We start from the raw sequence: 13,655 nt of genomic DNA, 5'->3' as shown, positions 1-13,655 counted from the left end.
TTGGCTATTATCGCTCTGAGTGATTCCATTTTGAATTTGAATCTTTTTATGTACAGGTTTAGGGATTTCAGATTCAAAACAGGTCTGACCGAACCGTCCGGTTTCGGGACCACAAAGAGGGTTGAGTAGTAACCTCTTCCCTGCTTGGTCAGGGAAACCCTGATTATTACTTGCTGTAGACACGGCATTTGAATTGCAGCTAACACTACATCCCGTTCCGATGTGGAAGCTGGTAGGGACGACTTGAAAAATCGGCACGGGGCCACCTCCTCGAATTCCAGTTTGTAACCCTGGGACACTATTTCCAACACCCAAGGATTCAGGTCTGAGCTGACCCAGGCCTGGCTGAAAAGTCGAAGACGTGCCCCCACCGGTGCTGACTCCCTCAGGGGAGTCCCAGCGTCATGCTGTGGGTTTTTGAGTAACCGGGGAGGACTTTTGTTCCTGGGCCTCTGCTCTTACCTCTGGCGAGGAAGGAGGATCTCCGACCTCTTCTGGACTTGTGCGACCGAAAGGACTGCATCTGATAGGGTGGTACTTTCTTTTGCTGTTGGGGAATAAATGGTAAAAAGTTTGATTTACCTGCTGTAGCTGTGGAAACCAGGTCCGTCAGCCCATCCCCAAACAATACATCTCCCTTATAGGATAGAACTTCCATATGTTTTTTGGAATCTGCATCACCCGTCCATTGGCGAGTCCATAAGGATCTTCTCGCTGAGATAGACATGGCATTGGCCCTAGAAGCCAGCAATCCAATGTCCCTTTGAGCATCACTCATAAATAAGACTGCGTCTTTAAAATGGGCTAGAGTTAAGAATATAGTATCCTTATCCATATTATCAAAATCAGCTGTCAGCTCATCTGTCCAAGCTGAAATCGCGCTACACACCCATGCCGACGCAATTGTCGGTCTAAGGACTGCTCCAGTATGAGAATAATTACACTTTAAGGTAGTTTCCTGCCAGCGATCTGCAGGGTCCCTAAGGGCAGCTGTGTCATGAGACGGTAGCGCCACTTTCTTGGACAAGCGCGTCAGGGCCTTGTCCACAGTGGGAGGTGATTCCCAACGCTCCCTGTCCTGTTTAGGGAAGGGGTATGCCATATAAATTCTTTTGGGTATCTGCTGTCTCTTTTCCGGAGTCTCCCAAGCTTTTTCAAAGAAATCATTTCGTTAATGAGATGTGGGAAAGTTAATAATCTGTTTCTTTCCCTTAAACATGTGCACCCTTGTGTCGGGGGCCGAGGGTTCATCCACAATATGCAACACATCCCTTATTGCCGCAATAATACACTGAATGCTTTTTGTCACCCTAGGGTGCAATTTCACTTCGTCATAGTCGACACTGGAATCAGAGTCCGTGTCGGTAGTAGTGTCTTGTGTTAAGGGACGCTTTTGAGACCCCGACGGGCCCTGTGAGTCGTCCAATCTGAGGATTGACCCCCTGATGTCCCCCCTAATTCAGCCTTATCAAGCCTCTTATGTAAGGATGCCACACTTGCATTCAACATATGCCACATATCCATCCATTCCTGAGTCGGCACAACCGACGGGGACACACTACTCATTTGCTCCACCTCCTCCTTACAAAAGCCTCATGGTCCTTACGGAGCCCCCAGCATCCCCTACGGACTAGGAGAAATAGATTTACCGGTAGGTTTAAAATCTTATTATCCAAATGTTATCCTGTGGATAACCTATACACCCTGCCAGAGAAAGATATACATATCTATCTAAGAGGATAGAATTTGATCGGTGTTGTTGCACTGTTTTGTTGGCAGGTTACTTGATACTTTCGTCCTCATTGCTTACAATAGGTCACGTGGACGAGGTTCACTCGTATCCCCGGACATAGCGCGTGTCAGATGACGTCATTTGATGCGCTGGAGTGAGCGACGGATGGCGACATGGACGGTTCCACCGGGTATATTAACGACACAGGACGTGCACATGTGTGTAGATGGTGACACTAAAACTACTGGATGATCATTGTGAATGTCTGAGGTATTGATACGATGCAAATTTGTTGAGATATTGTTTCTTTTTCAGATGGAACCATGGGTCGTGCACGTGATGCGACTGGCAAAAGGGAGCCATTGGTTTTGGCAGAGACCGGCATTTGTTTGTTGGTGATCCCTTGTAGACAGTGAGTAGTATCCATCTACAGTGGAAGAAGTATGGACACCAAGAATCTCAGTGGAGGAACAGTAGGCGAAAATAGATCATGACAAATCGGGACCACAGGCATTTAGGGCGCCTAGCAACCACCAATCGTTACAAACCAATCAGGAACTGCACCAACAGTACAATGCCGGACCCAGCCAAACAGTCCCACATCTGGTGAATTGGAGGGCCACGTGAGATGTGGTGGCACGTCAGACATGTGCTCTGAAAACCAATCCAAGCCTTCCGGCAACTATTCCGCCGCTGAGAGCATACCTAAAGTTTAACACTAATGTGATAGCTGTTTTTATGGTAATTATTTTTTAGCAATAGAGTAGCACCTGCAGTATAGTGGGGTCCCTTGTCGGGGGCTGCAGGCTTAAATGCACTGAGCAATACATGAACTAAAACTCCACTGTTTATTATTGTTAGTTAAAATACTGAGTGCAAGACACATTTATGTATGTAGTAAGGCTACTGGGAGACCTTAGATTGAGCAATATTGGATGTGGCTATTACACTCCCTAAAGTCATAACCTCAGAACTGCACAGAGCAGGAACTATTATTCACAAGTAATTAGGAATGTGTTCATCATGAACAAGTCCACAATTACTGTCTGAAGGTTACACAATTGATATTTGAGGATAAAGCCTTTAACAGAAAACACCCCTGAAGAAGTCACTATTGACGAAACACGTTGGATGACACCCAATTTGGATTTAGAGTGAATTGGAGTGGATAAGAACAAGCCAGCCCATGCAAGGGTGACAACAAGTGCAAAACGCTTGTCTTATGATTATACAGATATGTACTTGTGATAAGCTTTTACTCTGTTTTACTTGAAGTTCTAGATTCAAATTTCATTTTTTTTCTGAATCTTATACGAATTATATTTGGTGAGCTCAGGTCTACAGTATAGTAGGAAATATCTCATACCTGCATCATCTAACAAAATGCATATAAATTAGGCACTATACAAAAAACAATACTAATTATATACATATATATATATATATATATATATATACACATTTATAGATAATCGCTAATTATAAACTTCTGCTTGTTACTTTTAATAACATTATAGTGTTGTGTGTAATATCTCTCTACATGTGATATTTGTCATGGATAGCCTTGTGTTAGAAACACCCAACTGAGAACAGGGCTGATGGCAGAGGAGGGTGTAGGATAAGAGATTGCTGTAGTGACTGAGCAATGAGAATATGTGACTTCTGTAATAAGTGTTTATTACTCACCTGTGCTGATATCTGTAGGGATCTCCTCCTCCTTACACTGCTGATCACCTCTCACATACGTCTCTTCTTCTCCCTCTATATCTTCTGCCTTCATATCACTCACATACGTCTCTTCTCCTTTCATATCAGTCACATACGTCTCTTCTTCTACTTCTGTATCTTCTGCCCTTATATCAGTCACATTCGTCTCTTCTCCTTTCATATCAGTCACATACGTCTCTTCTTCTCCCTCTATATCTTCTGCCTTTCTATCAGTCACATACGTCTCTTCTTCTACTTCTGTATCTTCTGCCTTTATATCAGTCATATTCGTCTCTTCTCCTTTCATATCAGTCACATACGTCTCTTCTTCTCCCTCTATATCTTCTGCCTTTCTATCAGTCACATACGTCTCTTCTTCTACTTCTGTATCTTCTGCCTTTATATCAGTCACATACGTCTCTTCTTCTCCCTCTATATCTTCTGCCTTTATATCAGTCACATACGTCTCTTCTTCTCCCTCTATATCTTCTGCCTTCATATCAGTCACATACGTCTCTTCTTCTCCCTCTATATCTTCTGCTTTTATATCAGTCACATACGTCTCTTCTTCTCCCTCTGTATCTTCTGCCTTTATATCAGTCACATACGTCTTTTCTTTTCCCTCTATATCTTCTGCCTTTTTATCAGTCACATAGGTCTCTTCTTCTACTTCTGTATCTTCTGCCTTTATATCAGTCACATACGTCTCTTCTTCTCCCTCTATATCTTCTGCCTTTATATCAGTCACATACGTCTCTTTTTCTCCCTCTGTATCTTTTGCCTTTATATCAGTCACATACGTCTCTTTTTCTCCCTCTGTATCTTCTGCCTTTATATCAGAGAGACGTTCTTCCTAAATAACCCAATAAATAATACAATGGCATTTGCATACAGTCAGATTAAACTGAGGTGAAACAGTATAATATCAGTGTATAAGACACACAGCTCCTCTACAGTTCATATAGTGACAGTCACTTTGGTATATTGGTGAGACCCTAAATCCCACCTACCTGATCCTCCTGTGGGATCCTGTGATTCTCCTCTGTACAATCCTGGGAATACAGAGGACGGGGACATCTCTCTGGGGTATCTCTGTTACTGGGTCCATCTGTAGGAGACACAGTGACTGAGTACAGTGTATATATGTGATTATCAGATGATGTGTGTATATAGGGGCCCCCATACCTGCTCTCCCCTGTACAATACATGACAGTGTCCTCTTACCCAGTGATGTGAGGGGCCGGTGATTCTCCATCATCACGTCCTTGTACAGACCCCTGTGTTCCTCTATATACTACCCCTCCTGCATGGAGACATAGACAGTGACACCCTGACACCTTATAGGAACCTAACACACACAGTGATACAGTCATCACCCAGACACATCCCCTGGTGTTACTGTATAATGCCCCATTCCCAGCAGTCACCTCTCCAGTCACCACCCAGACACGTCCCCTGGTGTTACTGTATAATGCCCCATTCCCAGCAGTCACCTCTCCAGTCATCACCCAGACACGTCCCCTGGTGTTACTGTATAATGTCCCATTCCCAGCAGTCACCTCTCCGGTCATCACCCAGACACGTCCCCTGGTGTTACTGTATAATGTCCCATTCCCGGCAGTCACCTCTCCAGTCAACACCCAGACACATCCCCTGGTGTTACTGTATAAATGTCCCATTCCCAGCAGTCACCTCTCCTGTCATCACCCAGACACGTCCCCTGGTGTTACTGTATAATGTCCCATTTCCAGCAGTCACCTCTCCAGTCATCACCCAGACACATCCCCCGGTGTTACTGTATAATGCCCCATTCCCGGCAGTCACCTCTCCAGTCATCACCCAGACACGTCCCCTGGTGTTACTGTATAATGTCCCATTTCCAGCAGTCACATCAACAAGTCATCACCTGACACGTCCCCAGGTGTTACTGTATAATGTCCCATTCCCCAGCAGTCACCTCTCCAGTCAACACCCAGACACATCCCCTGGTGTTACTGTATAATGCCCCTTTCCCAGCAGTCACCTCTCCAGACATCACACAGACACGTCCCCTGGTGTTACTGTATAATGCCTCATTCACAGCGGTCACCTCTCCAGTCATCACCCAGAAACGTCCCTCTGTGTTACTGTATAATGTCCCATTCCCGGCAGTCACCTCTCCAGTCATCACCCAGACACGTCCCCTGGTGTTACTGTATAATGCACCATTCTCAGGAGTCACCTCTCCAGTCATCACCCAGACATGTCCCCCGGTGTTACTGCATAATGCACCATTCCCAGCAGTCACCTCTCCAGTCATCACCCAGACATGTCCCCCAGTGTTACTGCATAATGCCCCATTCCCAGCAGTCACCTCTCCAGACACGTCCCCTGGTGTTACTGTATAATGCCCCATTCACAGCAGTAACCTCTCCAGTCATCACCGGACACGTCCCCTGGTGTTACTGTATAATGCCCCATTCCCAGCAGTCACCTCTCCAGTCATCACCCAGACACATCCCCAGGTGTTACTGTATAATGTCCCATTCCCAGTAGTCACCTCTCTAGTAATCATCCAGACACGTCCCCTGGTGTTACTGTATAATGTCCCATTCCCAGCAGTCACCTCTCCAGTCATCACCCAGACGCATACCTTGGTGTTACTGTATAATGCCCCATACCAAGCAGTCACCTCTCCAGTCATCACCCAGACACGTCCCCTGGTGTTACTGTATAATGTCCCATTCCCGGCAGTCACCTCTCCAGTCATCACCCAGACACGTCCCCTGGTGTTACTGTATAATGCACCATTCTCAGCAGTCACCTCTCCAGTCATCACCCAGACATGTCCCCCGGTGTTACTGCATAATGCCCCATTCCCGGCAGTCACCTCTCCAGTCATCACCCAGACACGTCCCCTGATGTTACTGTTTAATGCACCATTCCCAGCAGTCACCTCTCCAGTCATCACCCAGACATGTCCCCCAGTGTTACTGCATAATGCCCCATTCCCAGCAGTCACCTCTCCAGACACGTCCCCTGGTGTTACTGTATAATGCACCATTCCCAGCAGTCACCTCTCCAGTCATCACCCAGACATGTCCCCCGATGTTACTGCATAATGCCCCATTCCCAGCAGTCACCTCTCCAGTCATCACACAGACACATCCCCTGGTGTTACTGTATAATGCCCCATTCACAACAGTAACCTCTCCAGTCATCACCCAGACACATCCCACGGTGTTACTGTATAATGTCCCATTCCCAGCAGTCACCTCTCCAGTCATCACCCAGGGGTCTGGGACTCAGGGTCGACAGCACAAAGGTCGACACACTTTAGGTCGACACCAATTGGTCGACACACATTAGGTCGACAGGGTCAAAAGGTCGACAGGGTCAAAAGGTCGACAGGAACAAGGTCCACATGGAAAAAGGTCGACATGAGTTTTTTATGTTTTTTTGGTGTCGTTTTCTTCGTAGAGTGACCGGGAACCCGAATTAGTGCACCGCTTCGCTCGCCATGCTTCGGGCATGGTGCCTTCGCTCCGCTACCGCTTCGCTCGGCACACTTTACCGTTCCAATCGTAGTCCACGTGGATCGTTAAGTATGAAAAGGTTCAAAAAAAGAAAAAAAAACATGAAAAACTGATGTCGACCTTTTTCCATGTCGACCTTGTTCCTGTCGACCTTTTGACCATGTCGACCTTTTGACCCTGTCGACCTAATGTGTGTCGACCAATTGGCGTCGACCTAAAGTGGGTCGACCTTTGTGCTGTCGACCTGGAGTCCGGATACCATCACCTAGACACGTCCCCAGGTGTTACTGTATAATGTCCCATTCCCAGTAGTCACCTCTCTAGTAATCATCCAGACACGTACCCCGGTGTGACTGTATAATGTCCCATTCCCAGCAGTCACCTCTCCAGTCATCATCCAGACACGTCCCCTGGTGTTACTGTATAATGCCCCATTCCCAGCAGTCACCTCTCCAGTCAGCAGCTGAATGACTTTGTTGGTGAGTTCCAGGATCTTCTGGTCATTGTGTCTCTTATGTATCAGTGAGTCAGTGAGTGAGGTGGAGGCACTGTGATGGGGCTCTAGGTCCTGCTTAGTCCACCTGCAACACGAGGATGGCTGCTGGGGGTCTCACGCTCACCGGATGTCTTCTTTACTATGGTGTAATCCTGCTAGATGGGAGACATCAATATCACTGTAAATACTCCCAGATGCCCTCGCCTCCCCAGTCATGTCCCTGTATTATTACTATAGATATAAGTGATGTCACTGTGACACCCCCAGACCCCCTCACCTCCGCAGTCATGTCCCTGTATTATTACTATAGATATGTGATGTCACTGTGAAATTCCAAGATCCCCCTCACCTCCCCAGTCATGTCCCTGTATTATTATTATAGATATAAGTGATGTCACAGTGACACTACCAGGTCCCCTCACTTCCCCAGTCATGTCCCTGTATTATTACTATAGATATAAGTGACGTCACTGTGACACCCCCAAATCCCCTCACCTCCCCAGTCATGTCCCTGTATTATTATAGATAGAAGTGATGTCACAGTGATACTCCTAGATCCCCTCACCTTCCCAGTCATGTCCCTGAATTATTATTATAGATATTAGTGATGTCACTGTAACACTACCACATCCCCTCACTTCCCCAGTCATGTCCTTGTATTATGACTATAGATATGTGATGTAACTGTAACACTCCCAGACCCCCTCACCCCCCAGTCATGTCCCTGTATTATTACTATAGATATGTGATGTCACTGTGAAATTCCAAGATCCCCCTCACCTCCCCAGTCATGTCCCTGTATTATTACTAGAGATATGTAATGTCACTGTGACGCTTCTAGATCCACTCACCTCCCTAGTCATGTCCATGTATTAATACTATAGATAAAAGTGAGGTCACTGTGACATTTCCAGATCCCCATACCTCCCCAGTCATGTCCCTGTATTACTATAGATATAAGTGATGTCACTGTGACGTTCCCAGTTCCTCTCACCTCCCAAGTCATGTCCCTGTATAATTACTAAAGATATAAGTGATGTTACTGTGATGTTCTCATATTCCCTCACCTCCCCAATCATGTCCATGTATTGTTACTATAGTTACAAGTGATGTAAATGTGACACTCCTAGATCCCCCTCACCCCCTAGTCATGTCACTGTATTATTACTATAGATATAAGTGATGTCACTGTGACGCTCCCAGATCCCCTCACCTCCCCAGTCATGTCCTTGTATTATTACTATAGATATAAGTGATGTCACTGTGACTCTCTCAGATCCCCTCACCTCCCCAGTCATGTCTATGCATTATTACTATAGATGTAAGTGATGTCACTGTGACATTCCCAGATGTCCTCACCTTCCCAGTCATGTCCATGTATTATTATTATTATTATTATAAATATAAGTGATGTCACTGTGATGTTCTCATATTCCCTCACCTCCCCAATCATGTCCATGTATTGTTACTATAGATATAAGTGACGTCACTGTGACACCCCCAAATCCCCCCACCTCCCCAGTCATGTCCCTGAATTATTACTATAGATATAAGTGATGCTACCAGATGGCCTCACCTCACCATGTCCCTGTATTATTACTGTAGTTATACGTGAAGTAAATGTGACGTTCCCACATTTCCTCACCCCCCAGTCATGTCCCTGTATTATTAATCAATATAAGTGATGTCACTGTGACATTCCTAGATGCCGTCACCTTCCCAGTCATGTCCCTGTATTATTACTATAGCTATAACTGAGTCAGTCAAATTCCCAGATCCCCTCACCTCCCCAGTTATGTCCCTGAATTACTATAGATATAAGTGATGCTACCAGATGCCCTCACCTCCCCAGTCGTGTCCCTGTATTATTACTATAGATATGTAATGTCATTGTATCACTACCAAATCCCCTCACCTCCCCAGCTATGTCCCTGTATTATTACTATAGCTATAAGTGATGTCACTGTGATGTTGCCAGAACCCCTCACCCCCCCAGTCATGTTCCTGAATTATTATTATTATAATTATATATATAAGTGATGTCACTATGATGTTCCCAGATCCCTGAAACTCCCCAGTCAAATCTATGTATTACAACTAGAGATATAAATTATGTTACTGTGACATTCCCAGATCCCCTCAGCTCCCGTCTTGTCCCTGTATCATTACTTTAGATATGTAATGTCACTGTAACACTCCGAGATCCCCTCACCTTCCCAGTCATGCCCCTTAGTGTACAAAGCTAGGCTGTTTTAGCAGGGCGCCGCACCTTGCCCTATTATTTAAGGGCAAAATCCACTCTGCCCTTCCTGCGGCACCCTGCTAAAACTGCTGTCCGCTTCCTGCCCTCTCAGCGTGTAAAGATGTCTTGCACGTGCGCGTTTGGACGGCATCCATTCATGCTAGGAGAGCTTGGGGAAAGCCAAGCACATCATAGGTGCTGGGCACGTCTCCAACAGTGAAGCCGCCGGCCGCCCACGACCCCTGCAGTAACATCTGATGGCCGCACCACCCACTTAAAATAAGAATTTACTTACCGATAATTCTATTTCTCGGAGTCCGTAGTGGATGCTGGGGTTCCTGAAAGGACCATGGGGAATAGCGGCTCCACAGGAGACAGGGCACAAAAAGTAAAGCTTTAGGATCAGGTGGTGTGCACTGGCTCCTCCCCCTATGACCCTCCTCCAAGCCTCAGTTAGGATACTGTGCCCGGACGAGCGTACACAATAAGGAAGGATTTTGAATCCCGGGTAAGACTCATACCAGCCACACCAATCACACTGTACAACCTGTGATCTGAACCCAGTTAACAGTATGATAACAGCGGAGCCTCTGAAAAGATGGCTCACAACAATAATAACCCGATTTTTGTAACTATGTACAAGTATTGCAGATAATCCGCACTTGGGATGGGCGCCCAGCATCCACTACGGACTCCGAGAAATAGAATTATCGGTAAGTAAATTCTTATTTTCTCTATCGTCCTAGTGGATGCTGGGGTTCCTGAAAGGACCATGGGGATTATACCAAAGCTCCCAAACGGGCGGGAGAGTGCGGATGACTCTGCAGCACCGAATGAGAGAACTCCAGGTCCTCCTTAGCCAGGGTATTAAATTTGTAGGATTTTACAAACGTGTTCTCCCCCGACCACGTAGCCGCTCGGCAAAGTTGTAAAGCCGAGACCCCTCGGGCAGCCGCCCAAGATGAGCCCACCTTCCTTGTGGAATGGGCATTTACATATTATTGGCTGTGGCAAGCCTGCCACAGAATGTGCAAGCTGAATTGTACTACACATCCAACGAGCAATAGTCTGCTTAGAAGCAGGGGCACCCAGCTTGTTGGGTGCATACAGGATAAAACAGCAAGTCAGATTTCCTGACTCCAGCCGACCTGGAAAACTATATTTTCAGGGCCCTGACAACATCTAGCAACTTGGAGTCCTCCAAGTCCCTAGTAGGCGCAAGGCACCACAATAAGCTGGTTCAGGTGAAACACTGACACCACCTTAGGGAGAAAACTGGGGACGAGTCCGCAGCTCTGCCCTGTCCGAATGGACAAACAGATATGGTCTTTTTTGAGAAAAAAACCACCAATTTGACACTCGCCTGGCCCAGGCCAGGGCCAAGAGCATGGTCACTTTCCATGTGAGATGCTTCAAATCCACAGATTTGAATGGTTTTAAAACAATGTGATTTGAGGAATCCCAGAACTACGTTGAGATCCCACAGTGCCACTGGAGGCACAACAAAGGGGTTGTATATGCAATACTCCCTTGACAAACTTCTGGACTTCAGGAACTGAAGCCAATTCTTTCTGGAAGAAAATTGACAGGGCCGAAATTTGAACCTTAATGGACCCCAATTTGAGGCCCATAGACACTCCTGTTTGCAGGAAATGCAGGAATCGACCGAGTTGAAATTTTTTCGTGGGCCCTTCCTGGCCTCACACCACGCAACATAATTTTTGCCACATGTGGTGATAACGTTGTGCGGTCACCACCTTCCTGGCATTGACCAGGGTAGGAATGACCTCTTCCGGAATTCCTTTTCCCCTAGGATCCAGCGTTCAACCGCCATGCCGTCAAACGCGGCCGCGGTAAGTCTTGGAACAGACATGGTACTTGCTGAAGCAAGTCCCTTCCTAGCGGCAGAGGCCATGAGTCCTCTGTAAGCATCTCTTGAAGTTCCGGGTACCAAATCCCTCTTGGCAAATCCGGAGCCACGAGTATAGTTCTTACTCCTCTACGTCTTATAATTCTCAATACCTTGGGTATGAGAGGCAGAGGAGGGAACACATACACCGACTGGTACACCTACTGTGTTACCAGAATGTCCACAGCTATTGCCTGAAAGTCTCTTGACCTGGCGCAATACCTGTCCCGTTTTTTGTTCAGGCGGGACGCCATCATGTCCACCTTTGGTATTTCCCAATGGTTCACAATCATGTGGAAAAACTTCCTGATGAAGTTTCCACTCTCCCGGGTGGAGGTCGTGCCTGCTGAGGAAGTCTGCTTCCCAGTTTCCATTCCCGGAATGAACACTGCTGACAGTGCTATCACATGATTTTCCGCCCAGCGAAAAGTCCTTGCAGTTTTTGCCATTGCCCTCCTGCTTCTTGTGCCGCCCTGTCTGTTTACGTGGGCGACTGCCGTGATGTTTTTCCCACTGGATCAATACCGGCTGACCTTGAAGCAGAGGTCTTGCTAAACTTAGAGCATTATAAATTTACCCTTAGCTCCAGTATATTTATGTGGAGAAAAGTCTCCAGACTTGATCACACTCCCTGGAAATTTTTTCCTTGTGTGACTGCTCCCCAGCCTCTCGGGCTGGCCTCCGTGGTCACCAGCATCCAATCCTGAATGCCGAATCTGCGGCCCTCTAGAAGATGAGCACTCTGTAACCACCACAGGAGAGACACCCTTGTCCTTGGATATAGGGTTATCCGCTGATGCATCTGAAGATGCGATCCGGACCATTTGTCCAGCAGATCCGACTGAAAAGTTCTTGCGTGAAATCTGCCGAATGGAATTGCTTCGTAGGAAGCCACCATTTTTACCAGGACCATTGTGCAATGATGCACTGACACTTTTCCTGGTTTTAGGAAGTTCCTGACTAGCTCGGATAACTCCCTGGCTTTCTCTTCCGGGAGAAACACCTTTTTCTGGACTGTGTCCAGAATCATCCCTAGGCACAGCAGACGTGTCGTCGGGATCAGCTGCGATTTTGGAATATTTAGAATCCATCCGTGCTGTTGTAGCAGTATCCGAGATAGTGCTACTCCGACCTCCAACTGTTCCCTGGACTTTGCCCTTATCAGGAGATCGTCCAAGTAAGGGATAATTAAGACGCCTTTTCTTCGCAGAAGAATCATCATTTCGGCCATTACCTTGGTAAAGACCCGGGGTGCCGTGGACAATCCAACGGCAGCGTCTGAAACTGATAGTGACAGTTCTGTAACACGAACCTGAGGTATCCTTGGTGAGAAGGGCAAATTTGGGACATGGAGGTAAGCATCCCTGATGTCCCGGGACACTATATAGTCCCCTTCTTCCTGGTTCGTTATCACTGCTCTGAGTGACTCCATCTTGATTTGAACCTTTGTAAGTGTTCAAATTTTTCAGATTTAGAATAGGTCTCACCTAGTCTTCTGGCTTCAGTACCACAATATAGTGTGGAATAATACCCCTTTCCTTGTTGTAGGAGGGGTAATTTGATTATCACCTGCTGGGAATACAGCTTGTGAATTGTTTCCCATACTGCCTCCTTGTCGGAGGGATACATTGGTAAAGCAGACTTCAGGAGCCTGCGAGGGGGAAACGTCTCGACATTCCAATCTGTACCCCTGGGATACTACTTGTAGGATCCAGGGGTCCTGTACGGTCCCAGCGTCATGCTGAGAGTTTGGCAGAAGCGGTGGAGGGCTTCTGTTCCTGGGAATGGGCTGCCTGCTGCAGTCTTCTTCCCTTTCCTCTATCCCTGGGCAGATATGACTCTTATAGGGACGAAAGGACTGAGGCTGAAAAGACGGTGTCTTTTTCTGCAGAGATGTGACTTAGGGTAAAAACGGTGGATTTTCCAGCAGTTGCCGTGGCCACCAGGTCCGATGGACCGACCCCAAATAACTCCTCTTCCTTTATACAGCAATACACCTTTGTGCCGTTTGGAATCTGCATCACCTGACCACTGTCGTATCCATAAACATCTTC

At 46.7% G+C, this 13,655-nt stretch overlaps 1 protein-coding gene across 6 annotated transcripts in view; it reads right to left on the bottom strand.

The window, feature by feature from the left end:
- LOC135054475 (zinc finger protein ZFP2-like) overlaps nucleotides 1-13,655 on the bottom strand; it is a 56,520-nt gene that overhangs the window by 17,095 nt on the left and 25,770 nt on the right. For 4 of the 6 annotated variants that reach the window (XM_063957574.1, XM_063957573.1, XM_063957579.1 and 1 more), the window contains 4 exons: nucleotides 7,403-7,605; nucleotides 4,664-4,742; nucleotides 4,450-4,547; nucleotides 3,419-4,292 (listed from right to left, as the gene is read on the bottom strand). In XM_063957574.1, coding sequence (XP_063813644.1) covers nucleotides 3,419-4,292; nucleotides 4,450-4,547; nucleotides 4,664-4,697 — 1,006 coding nt within the window. In that variant the 5' untranslated portion in view covers nucleotides 4,698-4,742; nucleotides 7,403-7,605. The remainder of the gene's footprint in view (nucleotides 1-3,418; nucleotides 4,293-4,449; nucleotides 4,548-4,663; nucleotides 4,743-7,402; nucleotides 7,606-13,655) is intronic. The other 2 variants (XM_063957575.1, XM_063957576.1) reach the window with 1 other exon arrangement.

This window comes from Pseudophryne corroboree, chromosome 3, assembly GCF_028390025.1.
Source record: "Pseudophryne corroboree isolate aPseCor3 chromosome 3, aPseCor3.hap2, whole genome shotgun sequence".
NCBI classification, from domain to species: Eukaryota; Metazoa; Chordata; class Amphibia; order Anura; family Myobatrachidae; genus Pseudophryne; species Pseudophryne corroboree.
The sequence above is the reverse complement of the archived record's forward strand: the minus strand, read 5'-3'. Positions and strand labels throughout refer to the sequence as shown.